At 39.8% G+C, this 22157-nt stretch overlaps 1 protein-coding gene across 1 annotated transcript in view; it reads left to right on the top strand.

The window, feature by feature from the left end:
• Positions 1 to 22157, top strand: part of LOC121527569 (partitioning defective 3 homolog) — a 604468-nt gene that overhangs the window by 324592 nt on the left and 257719 nt on the right. The window contains exons 13-14 of the mRNA XM_041814583.1: positions 18496 to 18684; positions 19363 to 19533. Coding sequence (XP_041670517.1) covers positions 18496 to 18684; positions 19363 to 19533 — 360 coding nt within the window. The remainder of the gene's footprint in view (positions 1 to 18495; positions 18685 to 19362; positions 19534 to 22157) is intronic.

The raw sequence follows: 22157 nt of genomic DNA, 5'->3' as shown, positions 1-22157 counted from the left end.
GCCCTTCCACAAGCCTATGTGAAAAGCATCAAGCAAAAACAGCACACGCTCCTGCACTTCCTGTGTATGCAAGGAAAGCTTGAGTCCGGGAAAGAAGCAGCAAAACCCCTGAGCAGAGCAGGCATCAGTGATGACAGAATCATGCTGATTAAGTCATAAGCAGAATAAAGGAGGAGCTGGGATGGAGGAGGGCTGCAAATGGTGACTTGCAGAGGGAGCAGCAAAGAGAAGTTTAAATAAGGCAGCCTGTGTGTGATTAGCCAGTAGTGTGCTTTGAAGCAAATCAGTGCTATGTGCGAGATCAGCTGATCTCAATTATGAAATAACGCTATGCACTCAATTTTTACAATATTTGATTGACTGATTAGCTGGTTGTACTTTTGTCGTGCACACAACCCTGATGGGTTCATGAGACACCAAAATACAGCTGCAGTGTTCCATCAAATCACTTAATTACAAGCCATTATAAAGTTGCATGTTCTGTTACAGCTAAGTTTTAAAAAGTAAACTCTGCCTTTTTTTCCCTAGGCTTTCAAGATAACAAATTTCTTTTCTACCGCACAACTCAAGTTTTTCATATTGGTCCATTCAGGAAAAAACATAAACATTAATGGAAGACATTTCCCTCAAAAGTACATGCCCGAAGCTGAAGTCATTATAAATGGAAAAGTGAAACAGGAAATGAATCTTGTTTGGGTTTTACCTGTGTCACACAACAAACAAACAAACCCCATCCTCTTCTGGAATGGCCTCTGTGACCTGCTGGTCTCCGAGGCTAAAAGTAAAGTTCCTGATTGTAACTGCGCTCACAGAGATTTTTGTCTTCTGCTTAAATTATACTTAACTTAGGGTTTACACTGTAACTGTTCTTGATAAGACAATAAGTTTGTAGTTATAAATCATCATTGTTATAGTTAAGTGCATTTTGCTTTTAGTGATCAAAGGTTGCCCACTACTTGTCCCAATAGGGTCCACAATAACTCTCAAATTTGGCAGCAGTAAAAAATAGTTTATTCCCTATACAGTTTCACTAAAGTGAATAATGTTTGATTTAGCACAACCATAAGTCTTTAGGATAAAGACTTTGCTGACTCACAATTCTATGTTAGCACGCACAATTACTCTACAGCTTTGGTTCACACATGAACAGCCACTCTCACACAAACCCGGAGCCTACATACAGGGTGACTTTGGCTGTCGTGCAACAGATGGTGAGGCTACTGCCCTCTTCCAGCCTGCGCTCAGTCGCTTTGACAGCAGGCTCCAGGGTGTCACAGCACCGTGGCAGACCAGGAGCCCCTGATGCCAACTGCACTCCTACCCTCAATACGCAGCCTGGCATGGGGATGTTAACCCCGGCATACACGCTCTTCAACCTGTGGAATAATAGCCCTTGGAGATGCTTTATACTCTGTGAATGTGCAGGTACAAACATCCGACTTTTACTCCTCTATAATCAGTCTCTTTTAATTTTAACATTCATAAAGTGGCAAATGGGCTCATATATCTTTCCTACTTGTACTTTGGGTGTTGAAAGATTTACCTTTTGCAACCTTTAAACATGACATTAATTAAAAGGCAGCCTAATGTGGCTGTACATGATGTTAATTTCAAATGTTTGACCTTCATTTTGCTCCGAAGTCTCTCCAAACACTTGTGCTCTTGCATGAGAGACGCACCAACCTTCTCTGCAGCCATGACGGCATCTGAACAATGCTGCAGGGGTGTTAAAAAATGCACGGCTCCCCCTGGGCTGTCAACTTATGAGCGGTGTGGTGTGAGAGTTTGATGGCTACGCTCTCGCCGAGCTCCTCGGGCATGACGCGATTAGAAAAAGCCGATCAAGGAAACACTGTTCTTTAATCTCTCTGTTTCTCTTTTTTTTTCTCCCTCTCTCTTTTTAGTCTTTTGAGCGATTTCTTCATGCAGAGAGAGGCTGCTGGTTAATATTTCACAGCTCTCTGCAGCAGATTAGCAATTTGCTACCCTCTCCCTTGCTTTTTTTTCTTGTTCTCTCCAACACTTTCACATTTCCCAGCAGTGCTTTCACAAATCTCAATAATCCTTACAAGTATGTTCATAAAAATCAGATAAGCAGACCAAGGCTCTGCTGATGACAGTTATTGCAAATAAAGCATGGAGGAAAAGCAGAGTTGGTAATTGCTTCTGCTGTCACAGACTCTGGATGGGTGACTTAGTGAATGTGCGTGCATATGTACATCACGATATCTAGTGCCAAGATGTATTTAGCACACTCACACATATGCCTGAGTGTTAATGTGCTGTCAGTCATGAGATTCCCTGAATGACAATGCATGAGGTTTTAAATTGTAGCGTGAGTGACATGTCAGAGGATGGCAGGCATCCATCAAAGAAGCATAGCCTTTAACACGCACAGCACAGTGGCAGGAGATCCAACCTTACAGATGAAAATAGAAAAGAGACGTTTTTTTGTCTAGTTGACATTTGCCAGCTGATGTTTAATGTCAGCGCCGAAAATCCCTCCACGTCTCCTTTTGTTTGGATGTTTTATTGTGTGCCAGGCGAGCTGCACGCGCCCCCGGAGGAATTAATTTACCCCCCCCAGCATGTTTGCGCTGCGTCTTTAATTACCACGGTCGGGGTGTATTTCGACATGCTTTCAGTAGCAATAGCAGTAGCTCTCAATAAATATGTTCTCGCTGGGATGCGAAAAGGTTAAATGGCAATAGAGCAAAGTGGGGCGTTGCCTCTGTGATTTACCCTGTCTTTCTCTTTCTACACCCAAGGATATCAATAGACATTTTCAGACAGATACATTATGTTGTATCAGAGAGGTAGAGCAGCTTTAACCTTTACCAAACACAAGGCTCATCACTAATAAGTCTGCCCTTTCATGTCTCTTTTTTCCCCTCCTAAACTCACACCATCTATACTGTGTTCAGTAGCATTCCTCATAGCGGGGATTTTTCCTTTTTGCTTCTGTGTTTTGTTGGGAAGAATGAACCCAGTGACCTTCAGGTATAAGGCATGTTCATTAAAAGTCACTGAGTTTTATCCGAAACAATTCACAGTGGGACATTCTGATCAGCTGCTTTGCAAGCTGAGACACTTTAAGCTTTAATGGTTTCCTTTAGTTCTGGAAGTACAGTACTCAGTACGGTTATGATTTAACCTGGTACGCCAGATGGATGTGTTTCACACATCCATCTGGTAAACCTCTCATAGACAGCATTTGGTCAGAGCCTTTGAAAAAAAAAAACTCAGAGGGTGATTGGATGAACGTTCAGTCACATCTTTACGTGCTAATCAGAGCAACAAAACATGTGACGTAGCCACTACAGAGGTGCACCCCTACAGAGGAGTAAACTCCATAGAGAGATGCATAATGCGAACATGGTGACTGCCGACATGTCAGTACACAACTCTTGTCATTTTTGAAAAGAAAACAACTCACTGCTGTTCTTTTAACGAAGAAATGTCGTCAGGTTCTGATAAAACTGGCGCTTTAGCAACATCCACGCTAATCTCTTCCGTCATTATTGCACCGGTCTCTTGTTGCTGCTTGCTTACGTCACAACAAAAAGTACTGCTGTTTGGTCCTGTCACTTTCTAACCTGGCCCTAACTGTTCAGATGGAAGCTTTACAAGATGGATTCACCAGTAAGCAACATGGAAACAGGTGTATCCATCTGCTTTGCAAGGTTAGTTATGGTTCAAGCTTGATTGAGATATTTAACTGAACTACACTGCTCTTGTCCCAGTATACAAGCACCAGGTTACGGTGGCTTGGAAGAGTGATACAAAATAACAAAGTCTGAAACAGTTTTACAAAGCTTGAAACAAATTTACAGAGTCCAATATAGAACAACTAAAATTTGCAAAAATTGAGACAAGTTACATTCCCTTGCCGTAAGATACTGTTGTTTGTCAATTTGTTTCAGAAGTTGTAAAAGTGTTTTACATCTTGTAAATTTGTCTCAGCTCCTGTGAAAGTTTTCATGTTTTGAAAATTTGTCTTATAAAATGTTTTTTGTTTGTTTTTTTAATTTTAAAGGACATTTTTTTAATTCTAAATTTGTTTAATGAAATATATAAATGATAAAAGTGTCCTAGACCTTGTTGTTTTGTATCTGACTGTAAACTTCTTTCAAGTTTTGTGAAAGTGTTTGTATGGTTCTGTTGGATTTTTTGTTAATTTGTTCTCTAAAATATATATATTTAAGTATATATAAGTTTTTTGCTAATGTTAATATATTTTATGGAATATAAAAATCTTTTGGTTAATTTAAATTTGTTTGAAGCTGTTTGTTGGCAGTATGTCCTTGGATAAGGGAAATATTTGACACACAGAGCTGTCATTAACATATCAGTCACTACTTAGGGAAGCAGGAGTCAACTTTTTGTAACCTTACAACAATAAGCTCTGGTAAGAAGCACACGGAAACCAAGGTTGTGGACACTGTCGAGGCTTGGTATCCCAAGCCCAACATGTTTAAAGGAAGGTCACTTTTTACCTGAGAAGCAATCACCTGCCTGGCAACACAGATGCAGTAAAGGCTTGACAGTATAATTGAATTCTAAACCATTCCTCAGACCTTTAATGTTCCATATAGAAGAAAGAAATGCTCTTAGGTATATCCAAACACACACTTATACAATACCCACTTCCCACGCATAGCTAGTGGATGCTGTTTATTGTTGGTATTTATCTCCCAGCATGTACTGCATCTTGTGCCTACAGCTGAAAGCCATGCTGAGCCTTCATTCCACATCGACCAGCTTTGTTGAGCTGTGATTTGGGTTCCGAGATCTTTTTTTACCTTTAAAGCACAGTGAAATATGATTCATCATTGTGCATCAAGCAGAGGAAGAAGCCAAGGGACTACTCATCCTTCCTCTTAGGGTGTTCATGCGTAAGCTGCTTTCATTAATGGTACTAAAGTGATTCATTTATTGTTTAACATGACTCAAATGTTTACATACTGTCACTGTTCCAGGTGGCAGTTTTGAGTTTGGCTGCAAACGTCATGTTTTGGGCTCAGATTGATACACCATATGGACAAAAGTGTTTGGCCACCCCTTACATCACACAAAAATGCACTTTTAAACACAGTATGCATACACTCAGCTCTGTCTCTAATCACATTTGAACAAGATTGTGAATTCTGAGCTGCTTCTTATAAAACCTGATGCACAATATGGCCCTGATTAGTCACATATGCTCAAGTGCCATAAAAGCGTTGTTCATTCTTGCCCTTACATCATTCATTGACCCTTCTTGAACAATATTTTTCATGCATCCAATATGACTAAGAACTGTGGAGAACAAATGGGCTTGGGAAGCCTCTGTTGTAACACTTTGGACCACATAAGAGCAATTAAACAGTACATTAAAATCCCCACTTTATGATCGTATCACACTTGTCACTGATCCATTAGTAGCTATATCTGCCAAGCTATGAGAATCTTAATTGCACTATTAATTATGGCCTCTGATTGATGTGACTGCTGAATTTATGGCTTGTGCAAAAGCTGGGGACGCAGTAGACAAATGCGTGACAGTATGGCGGACATTTATAGCAGACTAATGGCCTGTTTCATAAGTGCCAACCCCACTGGCCTGGTTTAAAATCCATGCAGCCATGTTCCACCACTGGACTGTAATTGAAACATTCAGTACTACTCCATTTAGAGATTGTTTTAGCTGATATAATCCTATTTGTTTAGCTTTCTGGAATGATTAAATATGGAATAAATAAAAGCACCAGTGCCTTGAAATGGATCAGGTATCTAAACAAGTTAAGCCTTGTTTTTTTCTCTTACAAGTTAAGGCAATCATGGCCACTGTTGCATTGCTTTCCACAATTATTCACAGCAGATGCTATCAGTCTTCCTTTTCTTAATCAGTGTAACGCAGCTGGCTTTTGTTGCCCGCATTACACTGAGGTTACCATTCAAAGCTTCCTTGTATTAATGTTAGGAGACAAAAACAGACTTATGAGGCTGTATTGATTTCCTTGCTGCAGAGATCCATTTACCGAGTCGGTAGAGGGAGAAATGAATTGATACAAGGCAAACAGAACACAATCCCCTGTCTTTGGAGGCAACTAAATGATCCGCAGATCAGTTGAGCTGGAGCCAAGTTCACCCCTCCTCATTCTTTTCATTTACTCCTGAACAAAGACTTCAACTTTGTCATTCCTGGAGTCAGGGAGAGTTTATGTGAGATTCCAGGTCTTTGTTTGAGCCATGTCTCTGCATACTCTGGTGTCAAAATAACAAACAGTTGCAAAATGGATCTGCTCCAGTAGATTCCTCTGTAGCCTGCTGTATACTTCTACATGGAATCTTTGCTGTGACTTTGTCTCTGTGACCTGTGCCTTTGTGGGGACTACATATTTGTGCATTGGTGTGTCCGTGTTGCTCTGCAATGATCGACCCATTTTTCAATTCATTTTTTGTCACTTTAAACATGTTTCAGCCCCTTTTTGCATGTTTTTAAAATCCATTTTTACTACCTTTGTTGCCCATTTGTTCGTCAATTTGCAATTAATTATTTTTTCCACTTAATCCTTTAAAAAAAAAACTTTTTTCCACTTTCAGCCACATTTAACCCAGTTTAATGCCACTGTAATCACCTTTTTACTAATCTTCACACTTTTTAAACCCATTTATTGCCTTTTGCCAATTGTTTTACTCTTTTTTTATGCAGGACGTGAAAACCCATCGGTACTTATTAAAGCAACATAATAAAAATTTAGGATATATTTGTCTGTTTCAAAATGTAAAACACATCAATAGTCACAAAATTATATAAGCATTTATCTTATTTGTTAATATCAACTTAATGGTCCAGTCACGCCAAAGTTTTAGCCATGCACAGAACTTCCACAAAAGTCAGGATGCAAGAAATGAAATAGAAACATTTTTGGCTAAGGCAGTTGACCTTTACAAACTTTATTTCAAGAACCAATAGTTGGTTTGGGATAAGTTGAAGTAAAGAAGGAGGCTAATGCCAACTCTACAGATTTAACATATATTCACTGATATTAGCATGTTTTCTAGGGGGCCCCTGGGCTTTTGAGAGCCCAGCCATTTATGTGTCTACTTCTGCCAGCAGCAGTCACATCACTCATTAAGATGTTAGCTAGTCTTCAAAAAAGGAGTTTATTCAAAGAAAACATTATTAACTTTGAAGCCATCACACCCTGTTATATAACCTTCTCCTCCAGTAAGTCATCTCTGCATACAAGATATTAAAACACCAAAATTGCTTCTCTAGTTTCAACTTGAAAAATAGGACAAAGGGAAAATAAATGAGCGTTATTTCCCTCAGAAAGGATGTGTTCAATACATTAAAATGTAGCTTTTTAACTTGCATCCATGTCTTGGCTCACATCTCCGTTCCCTTACTGTAAAGCACGAAGCAGAATCATTAACCTTTAGGTGCTCTAACAGCACAGCATATAAATGATGAAAAACCATCTGGGTTATTCGGCTGGAGTGGTGATAAACAGTGCTATCTTGTGCTTTGCAGTATCTGCAGCCATGCCAAAAAATGACATCTTCGGTGTTAATATAATTGGATGTCTGTTAGAGTAATGCTTTTTTTCCCCTCGCTCTAAGGATGATGCAACTTATTGAAACTTTTGCTAATATAGAGCTTAATATAGAACTTTCTTGTCTGTCTTATAAGAAGTTTATTTATGTAATAGTAGAGTCTGATACAAAAGTTAGCAGACAGCTTCAGGAGATGAGTCATTTCTTACCGGTGGAGCTGATAATTTAAGGTGCTATGACCTTTTTTCAGATATTCACACTTCTTCAGTAATGAATCCCCTGTCTTCTTTTTTTAAAGCTTTATTTTTGGGCTATTATTGATAGAGGAGGACTGTGGATAGAGTTGGAAACAGGGACGAGAGAGTGGGGAGACATGCGGGAAATCTGGTTTCAGACTGGTTGTGTGGTGGCAGCATAACAGCTGTATCAATCTGTCAAAGCTGGATTTTCATTTGGTGTGCATAAGTCAGGACTTTCAGACTGCCTGCATAAAAACTGCATGAGCATTGCAATTCACGTGCCTGATGTGCACCTCAGATACCAAGAACCTTGGTAAAGGAAGGCTTACCTATTTTAATGAAGTAAACTATATGGACAAAAGTATTTGGCCACAACTGTTAATTTTTGAATCAGGTGTTTCAATCAGACCCAATGCAACAGGTGTATAACACCTAGTCATGAAGTCTCAATTTGCTCAAATTTGTGTTACCAAATGGGTCGTTCTGTGGAGCTCAGTGATTTCAGTGTGGTTCTGTGATGGATGCATCCTTTGCAGTAAGGAGCTTCATGAAATTGAATTGCCGCTGGATATTCAGCATACATTCATACACAGTCAACTGTAAGTGATATAATTAGATAGTGGAAGCATTTAGGAACAACAGCAATGAAGTGGCCTCTTGTCCCCATTAAAGAGCAGTCTTAATGCATACATACCAAGACATTTTGGACAATGCTATGCTTCCAACTTTGTGCCAACGGTTTTTGGAAGGCTCTTTTCAATTCCAACACGACTGGACCATGGAGACATGGTTTGTTGTGGAAAAAGTTGACTGGTTGCACAGACTTCAACCCCATGAAGCACCTTTGGGATTGGAGCCAGGCTTTCTCATTCAACATCAGTACCTGACAATGCTGGCCAATACTTTTGTCCATATAATTTATCTTGACCAAAACACATGGGAACATGATGAACAAAGAGCCACATTTAACTTGTTTTAGTAGATATGTATGTCAAAAACATTATACTATGTCACAGGTTACATAAATAGTAAAGCTGCACCTAAAGTTTGTGCTTTTGAAAGTAAAAGCCAGCTTGGCATCTACATGGAAAACTTGCATTTTTCACAGAGTGCTTTTATTCTGATGTTTTCCAGCTCAAAAATAAATCGAGTCCCTCCGTGGAGTAACTGAGATAAAACTAACAGGTCATGACAGTGGGAAGCCACAGCTGACACGAAGCACATGCTTGGTATAAAAGTTGGACAGAGAAACTTTTATACCAGAGCTGACACGTGCCACAGTCCTCACGCAGCCAACACGCACCCGGTCTAAAACAAACATCAAGGTCAGATTTCTGACTCAATCTCCAAGCACTAACACTCATAAAAAGCAGCATCTTGCAGTTTGGTGTTGTTTTGTGTCTGAATACGGAGAGACGCATCTCCCCTCTTTGCTGCATGGAGTGTCTATCTCATCATAACCAGGGGCAGAGCTCGTGGAAGCTAGAGCTGACCAAGGCCCTCTCTGACATCTGATTGGCCACCACAAACCTAATGTAAGTGTCTTAACTTACACTGAAATGTTTTTCTAACTCAAATACACTAAAGATGAGGTATATCAAAGGGGCCCAGTCAGTGGCCTTCAGTGAGAAAAGTTTGGACAACCCAGGTCTACAAAAAGCTGACCTCTACTCTGTAAATTTGCTGTAAAAATGGGGATGAAACTCAGGTGAAGTCTAATTACAGAAATTGCTCTAAAGGCCTTTGAAAGGACTGGTGGAGAGTGGTGGTTTGGCAACCTGTAATCAGCGAGAGCATCTATGACTTTATAGAGGTCTTCAGAATAGTTTGGCAGCAGCAGATGCATCTTGGAGGTCACTTTCTCTTCCACTTTATGGCTAAAAATGTCTCAGAAATGACAGGGCACACTGATCTGGTAGGTGAAGGCTTCGATGTGTAACTGTGGCACAGCGAATCTGTTCTCCATCTCCAAAGCGCTTCCTCTTGCAAGGACACATCATCCAAATTGTCAGTGAAAGCTGCATAAGATTCATACTTTTATTCTAAGCAGAAGAATGCTGGAAATAAATCCCCTCTTTTTTTCTTTTTGTTTGCTTTTCTTGTGTTTATCAGTGACCCCGCTTTTTTTCCAGCCTGCTGATGAGTCCTTCCTACAATATTAATTTGCCCTCTATAGAAAGGTTTCCAGATAAAGGTACAGGGTTCAGAGACATGCTCTGTCGTAATTAAAGCTAATGCTGCCAAGCGTGGTTGAAGACAATGCCAGCCTGGTTAACGATTTCCGAGCGTGTCTCGTCGACGCCACCTGTTTTCGTTTAGCACTTTTCAGCAGCTGTTCTCATAATTATGCTTCCTGTCAGAGCAGGAAAAAAGGGAGGGTGCGGCACAGCATTGTGCTATGCCGATAAACAAGGTAGTTAAAGGCCACTTATGGCGACACAGTCCCTCTCCCAAAGGGGATTCAGCGTCTGTTTCCAGAAAACATAAAGGGGCTGAAGTGTGAATGAGCTGTTGGATGTAGCAATGCCTTTTTTATCCACCATTAGCTTGAAATGAGCGGCATCTGCTTCATAATGTGTGCCTATACTTTGATTTCATTGAAACACATTTCCAAACAATCCCAATCGCCAAGTATGCTCAAAAACTAACTTTTCTTTTTATTAATGGTGTCTTTCATTAGATCAGGAACATCTTGTATCAAGTAAACCATGTGAAAGAGGCTGATTTTAATATCTTATAGTGTAGACCACTCAGCGCCCTCACTGATAGCCATTATTTCTAAAGCCTCTGCAGTCATGTAGATAAATCTGCCCTCAGATGCCCTCATAGAAACAGACTTTGTTCTGTTAATGAGCTCAATGAGCTTTCTCATTAGAAAAACCCTAAAGGGCAAGAGTCCCAGTTTGTCAGCGCTGAGTCAAAGCAGCTCAAGGATCATGTAATGTTACTTCAGAAACACTTCAAACCTGCCGCTGCCAGCTGTGTGCTACCCACCCTTGTTGTATAACAGCCAGCAATGTACCTGAATAAGCGTAGTTTGTTTTAAAGCTGGGATATATTCAATGTTCAACCCTTTTGTTGGGAAAATTTTGCACCGCCAAAAGAAATTTGTGTTACAATACTTATCACCCATGCACCACTTTTGCAATTACACGAATGGCTGATTCCTTTTAGCCATTTTAAATGTATTTCCAATGACCTTTATGTCACCAAATTGGGCCAAGTCTGGAAAGAAGTTTCCAGCTGCGTTAATTGTTTTAGGCAGTGATGTGCAGAGACGTCAGAGTCATGTGCGAATTGAAGTAATTGAAATTCATTTGCACTCTGGCATCTCACCATTGCTTTTTTTGTGTTGCTCTCGCACAAATCCAACACACCTTCCTGTTAGCACATGACGAGTTAAGTGAGGTAGAAACAAAACAGAAAGCCTTATTAAAAGGAGGGGCTCTTTTCTAGACTGATGAGCAGTGCTTATACACATCTCTGTCTGCTCAAATGCCGCTTCTATCACCCACCCCCGCCTGGACAATAGACTGTAATGAATGGGCACTACCCCATCATGGTGATAATTAATGAAGGACCTAATTGTATAATGGACTGTGACTGCATGGATGTGGCAGAGAGAGCAAAAAGAAAAGGCTGTGTGCTTTTATGATGAGCAGGCCAAATGGCTAAACTCATGAGCTGTTATAATGATGACAGTTCAATCCTTCCATATTGATTGTTTTTTAAGCATTAAGTTTGACCATAACTGAACTTTACCACTGCAGCAATGCATATTTTCAGTCAGTCATTTTAGTGTCCTGACAATTTCTGACTTCAATCACTAAAATTCAGTATATTAAGTTAGATTTCAAGTCACATCAGAAATATTAAAATAATTCTAATGTTACAAACTAAAGTGTCTGCAGACTAACGGCTGTTTGTGTGCCTTACAAGTGCTTTTTTCATTCAGAGATTCCCTGACATTTTCAAAATATTGTAAAACAAATGATTTGTTTCAGTGTTTTCTGTTGGACTATGTTGGACTGTGCAGATTTAGCCAGAATTTGCCCCTTAGGTCTAAATATGAATGGTGAGGGAAAAAACACTCTGGTATTGTGACATAGTCAATGACAAATCCATGACACCCCATGGCCTTGATTCAAGACTGGCATACCTTAAATTTTCTTGCATCTTCCAGCCTGTACTGTCGCCAACAGCATGAATACTGACCCTGAACAATAGGCCACACGCGTTGGTATTTAGCCAGGCTAACTAGGCAATTTTTCTTGATGTTACCACATTTATACCTGAAGTTCTCTTTGAAGGATAGCCAGTCTTTATGTTCGTCCTCTTGGTACGTGGGGGCGAGTCTACAATCAGTTTGCCATTATTGTTTTCTTCCTTTCAGAGCACAAGACTGCTACCATCAACATGGTGCGTCTGTAGCCATGATTGGCCCTCCCTGATGACTTATGAACTTGTGCACAGTTGAAAAGACAGCAGATAAAGTCATGACCTTTGGTGTCAGGATCACACTTGTAGTGCTGCCAGTCTGTCAGGCAAACAGGACAAGATTTTGTTATGGAGTTGGCCATGGCGACATTGAAAAAGTAAAAAAAAGAAATAAGGAGCCAAGTGTAAATCACAGCCTCCTGTGAAATAAGTTTTCTGCCATTGAATAAACCTGAGGAAAACTTGAAATTAACTTCACAACCCATGTTGAACCCCAAATCTTGCGGAGAATTTCTGCATAAAACTTTTCCATTTCTTTTTGAAATTGAAATTAAAGACGCGACCTTTTCAATGTTTTACATCATTTCAGCTATTGCCACAGCTTTTGCACCGTCTGTCCCAGGTGCTCTAACAGGGCTGAGCTCAGAACAATAAACGGACTTTTTTCCTTCTTACCTTCAGAGGTACAGTAGTCGTATCCAGCTCCGCCAGCCTGAGCTGAATCGGTGCAAAGAGGTCTGTCAAGCAGCCTGACAAACTCATTTTTGGCTAGCGGCGCTTGTTCCTGTCTGATGAAAATGTTACAGCGCTCTCTCATTCTCCGCCTTGGCCTGCTATTCCCGGAACACAGCTCTGAGTGGGTGGTTATTCTGTCATCATTTTAGAAGACAAACACACATCTACACACTTTCAAAGGCTCAGACAGGGTCCATCCAAAACAATTCTTTCATCCAGAGTGTTATATCTTCAACTGCTGGGCTAAAAGCCTCTCCAGGGACATAACTCATAGGCACTTCAATTTGTTTTATTTTGATAAAAAACATTTTAATTAAGGGAAGGACTAACGCTGGCACTGATGCACAAGGCTGTTCTTTTATACTATTTGTACTTTTAAGGTAAAAATGCATATTTGTGCAGCGTTACATTCACCTACAATCAAAACCAATGGATTACAAATCTCCAAAAAGTAAAGCTTCAGTTTGTCACATCTTACATCTTTAATTCATAAAATACACTATATATTTCAATCAGATCTGTTGCCACAGGTGTACAAAATCAAGCCCCTGGCCATGCAGCCTCCACTTGCCAACATTTCTGAACAGCTCATTGACTTAAAACACGGTACTGTGATGGATGCCACCTTTGCAATAAGACAGTTCATGAAATTTCATCCCTGCTGGTTTTTCCACAGTCTACCTTTTTTTTTTTTTTATTTCAAAGGATTGTATTTCTTCTGAGTGGGCATGGCTTCAGCTCATTCAACTGACATGCCCACACCATTCTGGAGCAAATTTTACTGTCTCATTTTTCATGATTTTTAAGCTTAATTTTATAAACTTAGAGATGTTTTATCTGACTGAAATTTGACCTGTGGGTTCATAACACAGTGACCTGTCATACAAAAACCTAAATACAGATTCATTTTTACTTTACAGGGTCAAATAGAATAGAATAGATGGAATAGAATGGCATTATTGTCATTTTACAAGTACAACGAATTTGAAATGCAATCCTTAAGCTATCAGGAGAAATATAACTCAATATAACTTAATAAAAATAAGTTTTTGCTGTATTTAGTGATATAAATGGATATTTTGAGGAACAGTGGAGGTGTTTAGGAAGAACAGCAACACAGCAATGAAGTGGAAGACCACATAAAACCATCATGACTGCTAAGGTTCATGGTATGTAAAAGTTGACAACGCTCTGCTGTCAATAGCTGAAAAAAGTTCTGAACTTCCACAGGCATTTATGTAAGCATACAGACAGTGCTGCAGGGGTTTCATGAAATAGGTTTCCATGGCCAAGAACCGGCATGCAAGCCTCGCATCACCAAATTTAATGCCAAGCACCAGATGAAGTGGTGCAAAGCAAAGTGTGTTTGGCAGTCAGATGGGTGAGTCTGGGTTTGACACATGCTGGGAAAACATTACCTGCCTGACAGTATTGTGCAAATGGTAAAGTTTGGTGGAGCAGGTGTAATGTTATGGGGCTGTTTTTCAGGGTTTTGGCGCTTTATCTCTAGCGATGGGCAGTCTTAATGCGTCAGCATACCAAGACGTTTTGACAATGCTATGCTTACAACTTTGTGGCGACAGTTTTTAGTCGTCCCTTTTCTATTCGAGCACGACTGTGCCTCATGCATTTGCACACAAGGACCATGAAGACATGGTTTGATGAGTTTGGCGTGGAAAAAGTTGACTGGTTGCTCAGTGATGTGACTTCAACCCCATCAAGCACCTTTGGGATGAACTGGACCAGAGATTGTGAGCGAGGCCTTCTCATCCATCATTAGTGCCAGACCTCATAAAAGCTTTGCAGAGTGAAAGGGCACAAATTCAAACAAAACACTTTGAAGTCATGTGGAAATCTTTCCAAGAAGAGTGGAGGCTGTGAAAGCTGCAAACAGGGGGGCCAAGTCCATATTAAAGTACATGTATTGTCATTGTGTCATTCCAGTCCCTGTTAGTGTAATGGTCAGGCTGCTGAATACTTTTGTCCATATGTTGTATAACCCAGCAGTAGATTCAACGTTTTTCAATTTCCATTCTCTCTGAGTCATTCAGCTGTTTGATGGAGAAAGCAAATGTTCATTTCCTGACAGGAGTCAGTTATTTCCGTAATAGAACCGGAGGTGTTAAAATACACCGTGATTAAGTGGATTCCAGAGGTCTAAATCCACTAAGGGTCCAGTCACAGACAAAGCCCAGTTGTCAAGTTGTACGGACAGGTGTACTTCCGTCTGAAAAGCAGGAGAAGAAAAGCAGAAAGAAAAGAAAAAGGGGCAGATAGGATGGCCGTCTGGGGAATAGGGGCTCAGTCAGAGGGTGTTGAAAAGAGCCTTCACTTGAACGCACCGCTGCATCCTAATAACTCCTCAGCCTCAGAAAATAAAAAAAAGTAAAACACCTCATGCTCTACCTTTCCATTCTTTCCTCTGCTTCACTCTTTATCCGAGCAGCTGTGAAGGGCACACACCTGGCTGCCATCCATCTGGCTCTATGTGTGTGTGAATGTGTGAGTCTATTTAAAGAGGTCTTGTGCTGGGTTTCTGGGGTTGATTGCTCTCACTGCCAGTATTGTTCATGTGGATTTGACTGCCATGGCGATAACTACGCACATACTGTACAACCTGACCAATCACAGTGAAACAATACCACTCTCTTAAACTTCCTTTGGAGTGGACTTACAATTGAACTGCCTTCAGCTCCTATCAGCTGAATGTAAACGTTTGAATGGAAAACACTTGAGAAAAGAAGCTCGGTGGCTCTTGAGGAAGGTATGTGAATCCCAAGAACTTGAGTGGTGGAGTTTGATGGCAGAGAGAGGAGGCCTGTATTACTATGTGATGCCTCTCTGAGCCATTAAGAGAAAGAAATACCTATATACCCATCAAACAGTGAAAGACTAAGGGGTTTTAAATCTCAACAAGGTTTCTCCTGTTCAAAACAAAGTCATTTTTTCTTTCTCTCACAGTTCTCTCACGTTGTTGGAGACGGGGGCGTAGGCGGGAGGTCTTTGGGGCAAGCCGTGACTCACAAAAATTGCAACAAGGCAGTGGATGAGCAACAGTCTGACACTATGCTGATATTTTTTGTATTTATATCAATACTATTTGTAATACACAGTGCAAATGACACTGAATGTCATCATAATGAAACAATTTCATTTTGTGCCCAAGGATCGTGCTGATTTAACACCATTAAGGATGTAAATGTTGTCACTTCCATTCTACAAGTTCTGAATAATACCCGCTGTGTTAAATAGACCTGTTATGATGTAAGTATTTGAATGTGATGATTTGGTGCAAAAAAAATGGCACATAAACAGTTTAAAATGGAAAATAATGGATTTTTAAATGTGATAAAAAGGGTGTGATTAATCATGATTAGCTACAGAAATTTTGAGATTAATCGAAATTAAAAAATGCTAATCTTTTGACAGCTGAAATAATTACAAAAAATGTACCTCATGCATCCTCATACGGGGACTTTTCATTTTGGTGTCTCTGCAACATTTCACTAAATTTGACCTGACTTAGACCTGTTAGCCTCATTCTTGGACACTTGGTCTGCCATGAGGAGGTCACAAAAACACATAACAATGATCAATTTAAATTCCAGACAGCCACCACAAAACCAATCAAGGTACAAACACTTTTCAAATGTTATGATCAATACTTGTTGTCGCTGCTGTAAAACTGCAGTCACTACTGTAATGTGGCATATTAAAAAAATTTAATAAAAGAACAAAAGTATATATAAGAGAGACTGAGAAAGACATTAATTAAAATGTGCTGATAAAAAAAATATTCCTTAACTTTGAAATCAGTTAAATTAAATTTTGGCCTTCTACAACAAAAAATATCCCCAAAATAAGACTTAAAATTGTTTAAAAATTATACAAACTTTGGGAATAACTGGATGTTATTTTCCCAATGTAGATGTTAACAAATCTATTACGATTTTCCAATTAATTTTATTTTTCTCATAAAACTTGTTTTTTTTTTTTTTTGTTGTTGAATCTGTTAAAATAAAATAAAATAAAATAAAGGTAAAATTGTTGACATGTGTACGCATAATGTTTATTATTATGCATGCATGAAAATCACTCAATCACCATATTTTGTTTGTTTGTTTGTTTTTTTTGGTCAGAATATTATTTTTTTTCACCACTTTGTTACATAATGGTATCTCTACTGTGTTATACAGTAAAAGAAAAAACAGAACAGAACAAACAACAACAGCACAAAAAAATTAAAATAAAAAACAAAACACTGTCCACTTATGAGGACATCATTTTTTTTTTTTTTTTTTTTTTGGACAACTTCCTGTTGAAATACAGCGTTCAGTCTTTATACTTATCAGGTCCAACTTGTCCAAAATAAAAAAGGAGACAAAATAAAGGAAGAAGAAAGGAAACTGTCAACTGGGAGCCAGTCAAATGGCTGCAAACGTTGCTTTTAACCCTTACCCTTACTGCTTTTACAAAACAAACAGAGAAGAAAAAACAGACTAAACAAGATGACCTGGCACAGCTATGAGACTTTTGTGCTTCTGTGGTGTAATTTTCTGTTTCTCAGTGGTGATAACCTCTACAGCGGTGTTTCCTAACCATTTTTCCTTGGATCCCCCATTCCTGTACCCAAGAAAAGCTGAGCCCCATTCAATAACAAAAAGTGACACATCGTTGTTAAAATTTCAACACCAAGTTTTGTTGTTTCATTGGTAAAACCCTGAAGAAGACCACTGCATGTTTTTTCTTAACAAAAGTGAGTTTGTGTACTTGATAACTGCTTTATCATGGTTCTAGTGAATATGTGGAAATCTAATTTAGGCAGCCTTAGAGCTGATCTTTATAAGATGCTTTTATTTTGGTATTACTCTGGTTCTCTTTGTAAAACACCAGTAGAAACCATCCCAGAGAGAGGGACTCGAGTGGCTTATTTCCATCTTAATTCATCATGCTAGGTGTTAGACACTTAAAAGTACTCTGTTACACATTTCTGCTTTGTACCACACAGGAAGTTTTGCATCACCAGAATGCCTTGGTAAATTTCTACAAAAGGCCCCCTTGAATTGCACAGCCAAAAGCAGTCAGATTCTTAACATGCTGGGATTATCCTTCAAAGTGGTGTTGTTCAGAGGAAGCAACTGTTGTTTGAGCTCTAAATTGCTACCTGGTGTTTTCAAAGTTCTCCACCGTCCCCGCTGTTCCTCCACTGAGCTCATGACTGTGGAAAAGAATTAGCAGCGCTCGGCTAGACAGTACGGCCAATTGGCAATGACAGCGGTGTGACGTGTGACATCCTTGCCATCCATTCCCTTTCTTCTCCTGCTCCACTCATCTTTCCCCCTCTTATCTTGTCTCCCGCTTGCTCTCCATTTACTTGTCATTCACCGTCCCAGTTCTTTCATTTTTTTTTTTTTTTTTTTTTTTGTTCTGCTAGTCTCTGTTATCTTTGCTTTGGTCTTTGTTTTTCAGTCTTTCTACCAAAGTTAAAGATAGTTACTTCAGGATAGCTTTGTAAAGTAAAAATTACAGTATGAATGGGTTTGGCAACAGTTTGCCAACTTTGGTTTAGAGTACAGTCATTCATAGTAAACATGTGGAGTCATTTTCAGAGTTAAATTGCTGTTAGCTTGGGAAATATGTGTTAGTAGCAAACCAACAGGGCTAGAGCTTTGAGGATGATGCACATTCATTTTTCCCTCTCCCCAAAGTACACTCTTCACAAAAAATAAAAGGGAACTTTTTCTTTTCTTATTTTCCACAGCAGCCAGAGGAGGATGACTTGGTGTTGACTCCTGACGGTACACAGGAGTTTATGACCTTTGAGATCCCTCTGAATGACTCAGGCTCAGCCGGCCTGGGCGTCAGCGTCAAGGGGAACCGCTCCAAGGAGAACCACGCCGACCTGGGCATCTTTGTGAAATCTATCATCAATGGAGGAGCTGCTAGCAAGGCAAGTTACTTCTTTGACTTTTGCCTCAAATGATTTAATCTGCTTGATCTTGTTTTACCACAGGTAGAATGTAAAAAATCCTCTCTAATGTCATAGTGAAAACAGATTTCTACAAAGTAATGTCAAGCAAGTAAAAATATGTAAGGTCTAATAAGTGGCTGCCTAAATTTAGCCTGACATTAGAGAGATTTTTTGAGATCTTTGTCAAAGTAGGCACATTATATCGACCATGATTGATTGATTAAATCAATAAAAGAGTAAAACCTCCAAGGAGATGATGTTTTTTTTAAAGGCAATGTATGTACAAAGTCTTGTTCATTAGATGATCATTTTGTTTAAGTTGCATCTTTGCCATTGCCTGCCATGCTAAAGCTGCTCTTTTAAGATGTTGCAACCTTGAACTGATACTTTTATTTGATCCTAAATATCATCACTGTTGGAATAATAGTCCTCCAATGTCTCACACCAGTATCTTAGAGTAGTCATTGCAGAGAAAATGTAAAGCGGAACAAGATAATGATGTTTTTTGAGGATTAAAAGTACATACAATTCATGAAATCATGCCCAGGAGCACCTGCAGCATAAAAAACTATTTGTGTCCAAACCCAGATGATAACAGCAGTCTGAAAATATTTAATGAGTGATTTTTAATCTTACCCCGATGGCATTCGTCTCCAGGATGGACGACTACGAGTCAACGACCAGCTTATCGCAGTCAACGGGGAGTCTTTGCATGGGATGACAAACCAGGACGCCATGGAAACACTGCGAAAATCCATGTCTGTAGAGGGCAACAAGCGAGGGATGATTCAGCTTATCATTGCCCGGCGGGTGTCTAAAAACAACGAGGTAAGCCGTACTGTCAGGGAGAAGTTGCAGTGATGTGCAGGGGACTAATTAGCCTCATAAGGAGTCAGATTTAATTGCCTTTGTTTATTCCTTTAATCAAATGTTGTTATTAGCATTCTCATCATGAGCCACCATAACTCCAAGATGGACTGTGCTTTTCACAACCCCCCTGTGTGCATGCATACAGGGTCATAAATGCTGCTTAAACAAATGCATGCTTTAATTCAAATCCTGTCTATACACAAGAGGATGACATATTCACTGAAGAAGAGGGATGACTACATTTCAACTGCATTGAATGATAAATGAGAGAGGCTCTCCTGGCCCTAATCTATCACACATAGGTTTTTGTTGCTTTGAGATAGCTTAAAAAAGGACATTTATGAAGCAGCCGCACCACTATGCAAATCTTCAAATGGTCCCATTTCCTTCGTGAGATAGGTGATATCGTCTCACATCCCCTCCCCCATTCTCAATATATTTTTCTGTGCCCACAGTGGGCCTTGATATGATATCACTTCACTGACTTATGATTGACAGGCCTGTGGAAGAACACTGTAGGATAGGAAGATAAAGGAAAATGTATTGCAGCTAGGTGGATATTTGTCTTAAAGCAACAGCCAGGATTACTGAAACTGGGGAATTTCACTGCAGTCTTAAGGAGAGACTTTATTTCATCACATTCAAAGGTAACATGACTGCAGCCATAATTTTACTGAATGTAAAATGCCCAGCACAGTGAGAGTGTGCTTCAGTTTTGTAGAATCATGTATGAATTCATCCACACAGTCTGAAACACGTTCACTCGCCCTGCAGCCAGAGCTTGTAGATCAGGTTTGATTAGTGTTGCTCTGACTCTAATTGGAGCCTGTGTCCCGTGGCTGTGTGTCAGTTTGGAGTACCACGCTGAGCCCCGTCCCCCACACTGCCCTTCACCCTCCTTGCAGGCCCTCAACCTTCAAGCCTTTTTTTTCTGTCCTTTTCTCTCCTCTCCACACACATCAACCTCCTGTTGCCCAGTGCACTTGTTTTTCTTCTTTTTAACTAAATTTTCCACCTCTTTTCTCACTTCTAGTGATACCATATGGTTAAGAAAGTAGAACATGGGATTGATGTAAGGTTCTGCAACTCTTTAGGTTGCATGCTCATAGGATAGAGACAGTGTGCCATACATTATCCTCTGAAAACCTCCACCATGGCCCTATGTGAAAAAGCCATTCCATTCTTGTTAAATCATGAATTATCTGTTATTAACCACCTCTTCTTTTTAAAGATGAGCTCAATTTCACTAGCCACACCCAGACCTGATTACTGCCAGATCTGTTGAATCAAGAAATCACTTCAATAGATTCTGTCTGATGAAGTGAAGTAAGCTAAAAGATTTTAAAAAGCAACACATCATGGCGCAATATAAAGATATTCAAGGGTTATAAAGCCATTTCTAAGGCTTTGGGACTCCAGCAAACCATGGTGAGAGCCATGATCCTCAAATGGATAGAACTTGGAACAGGGGTGAACCTTCACAGGAACCAAAATTACTCCAAGAGAGCATCCACAACTCATCCAGGAGTCATAAAATAACCCAGAACAAAATCTTATAACCTGCATTTCTGATGTGACTCACCCAATGTTCATGATTCAACAATAAGAAAGAGACAGACCATAAAGGCATCCATAGGTGGGTTTCAAGGTCAAAACCACTGATGACCAAAAAGAACCAAAACTCTTGTCTCAGTTTGCCAAAACCATCTTGATGATCCCCAAGACTTTTGAGAAATATTCTGTGGACTGCTGAGACAAAAGCTGAACTCTTTGGAAGGTTTTTGTCCCTTTACATCTGTCATAAAACTAGCACATTTCATAAAAAAAAAACAAAAAAAACCCATCATACTAACAGTAAAACAAGGTGGTGGCTGTGCATACCTTGGCATCACCATTCATAGGAGCAAGGTTCTTAGAGACAACAAAACCAACAGTACCCAGTCACACTGAAAGATGAAGCACAGAGGTGGAGAGAGCTCCACCTACCATGGCAGATTCAAATGTACTGGTTGGGTTGGATTATATAAAAGTCCAAACTAGGAAGGCAAGAAATATCTGGAGAGCATCAAGTCTGGCTACTAACATCAAGACAGGATCTTTAACACCATCATCAAACGTGGAAATCGTCCCTACCTCTACCCCTTGTTTTCAAGTGCCCTCTTTTCCCTTTAACAGAGCAGACACAACAATACCGGGCTTGTCTACTATGAGCAGTTTCTTTAAAGTGCTTGTTTGAATTCAAAAGGGCCAAAGTGCATTGAATCAGCATTAAATTTTCAAACAAGACTGTTGCAGATGATTCACAAGGCTTTCTGGGAGTTTCCCATAACACTTGGTTTGGAGGACCTTATAGCACTTCGCCCTGCCCCTCCAACAAGAATTCCAACCCACTACCCATGCATGTAAATATGTGAAAGGTAGAAGCAGGGCTAATTGGTAGTAGCATAGCACAGGTGAGTTGAGATGGAGCCTTAGTTTCTCTTCTCCTCACCTTATTTTTCAAAGAGAAATCATCCCACTAAAAGGCCGAGTTGAAACGCTTAACTCAACAGTACCAGGCCTTTCAAAGCTCAGCTTCAATT

This window comes from Cheilinus undulatus, linkage group 19 (genome assembly GCF_018320785.1).
Source record: "Cheilinus undulatus linkage group 19, ASM1832078v1, whole genome shotgun sequence".
NCBI lineage: Eukaryota > Metazoa > Chordata > Actinopteri > Labriformes > Labridae > Cheilinus > Cheilinus undulatus.
The sequence above is the reverse complement of the archived record's forward strand: the minus strand, read 5'-3'. Positions and strand labels throughout refer to the sequence as shown.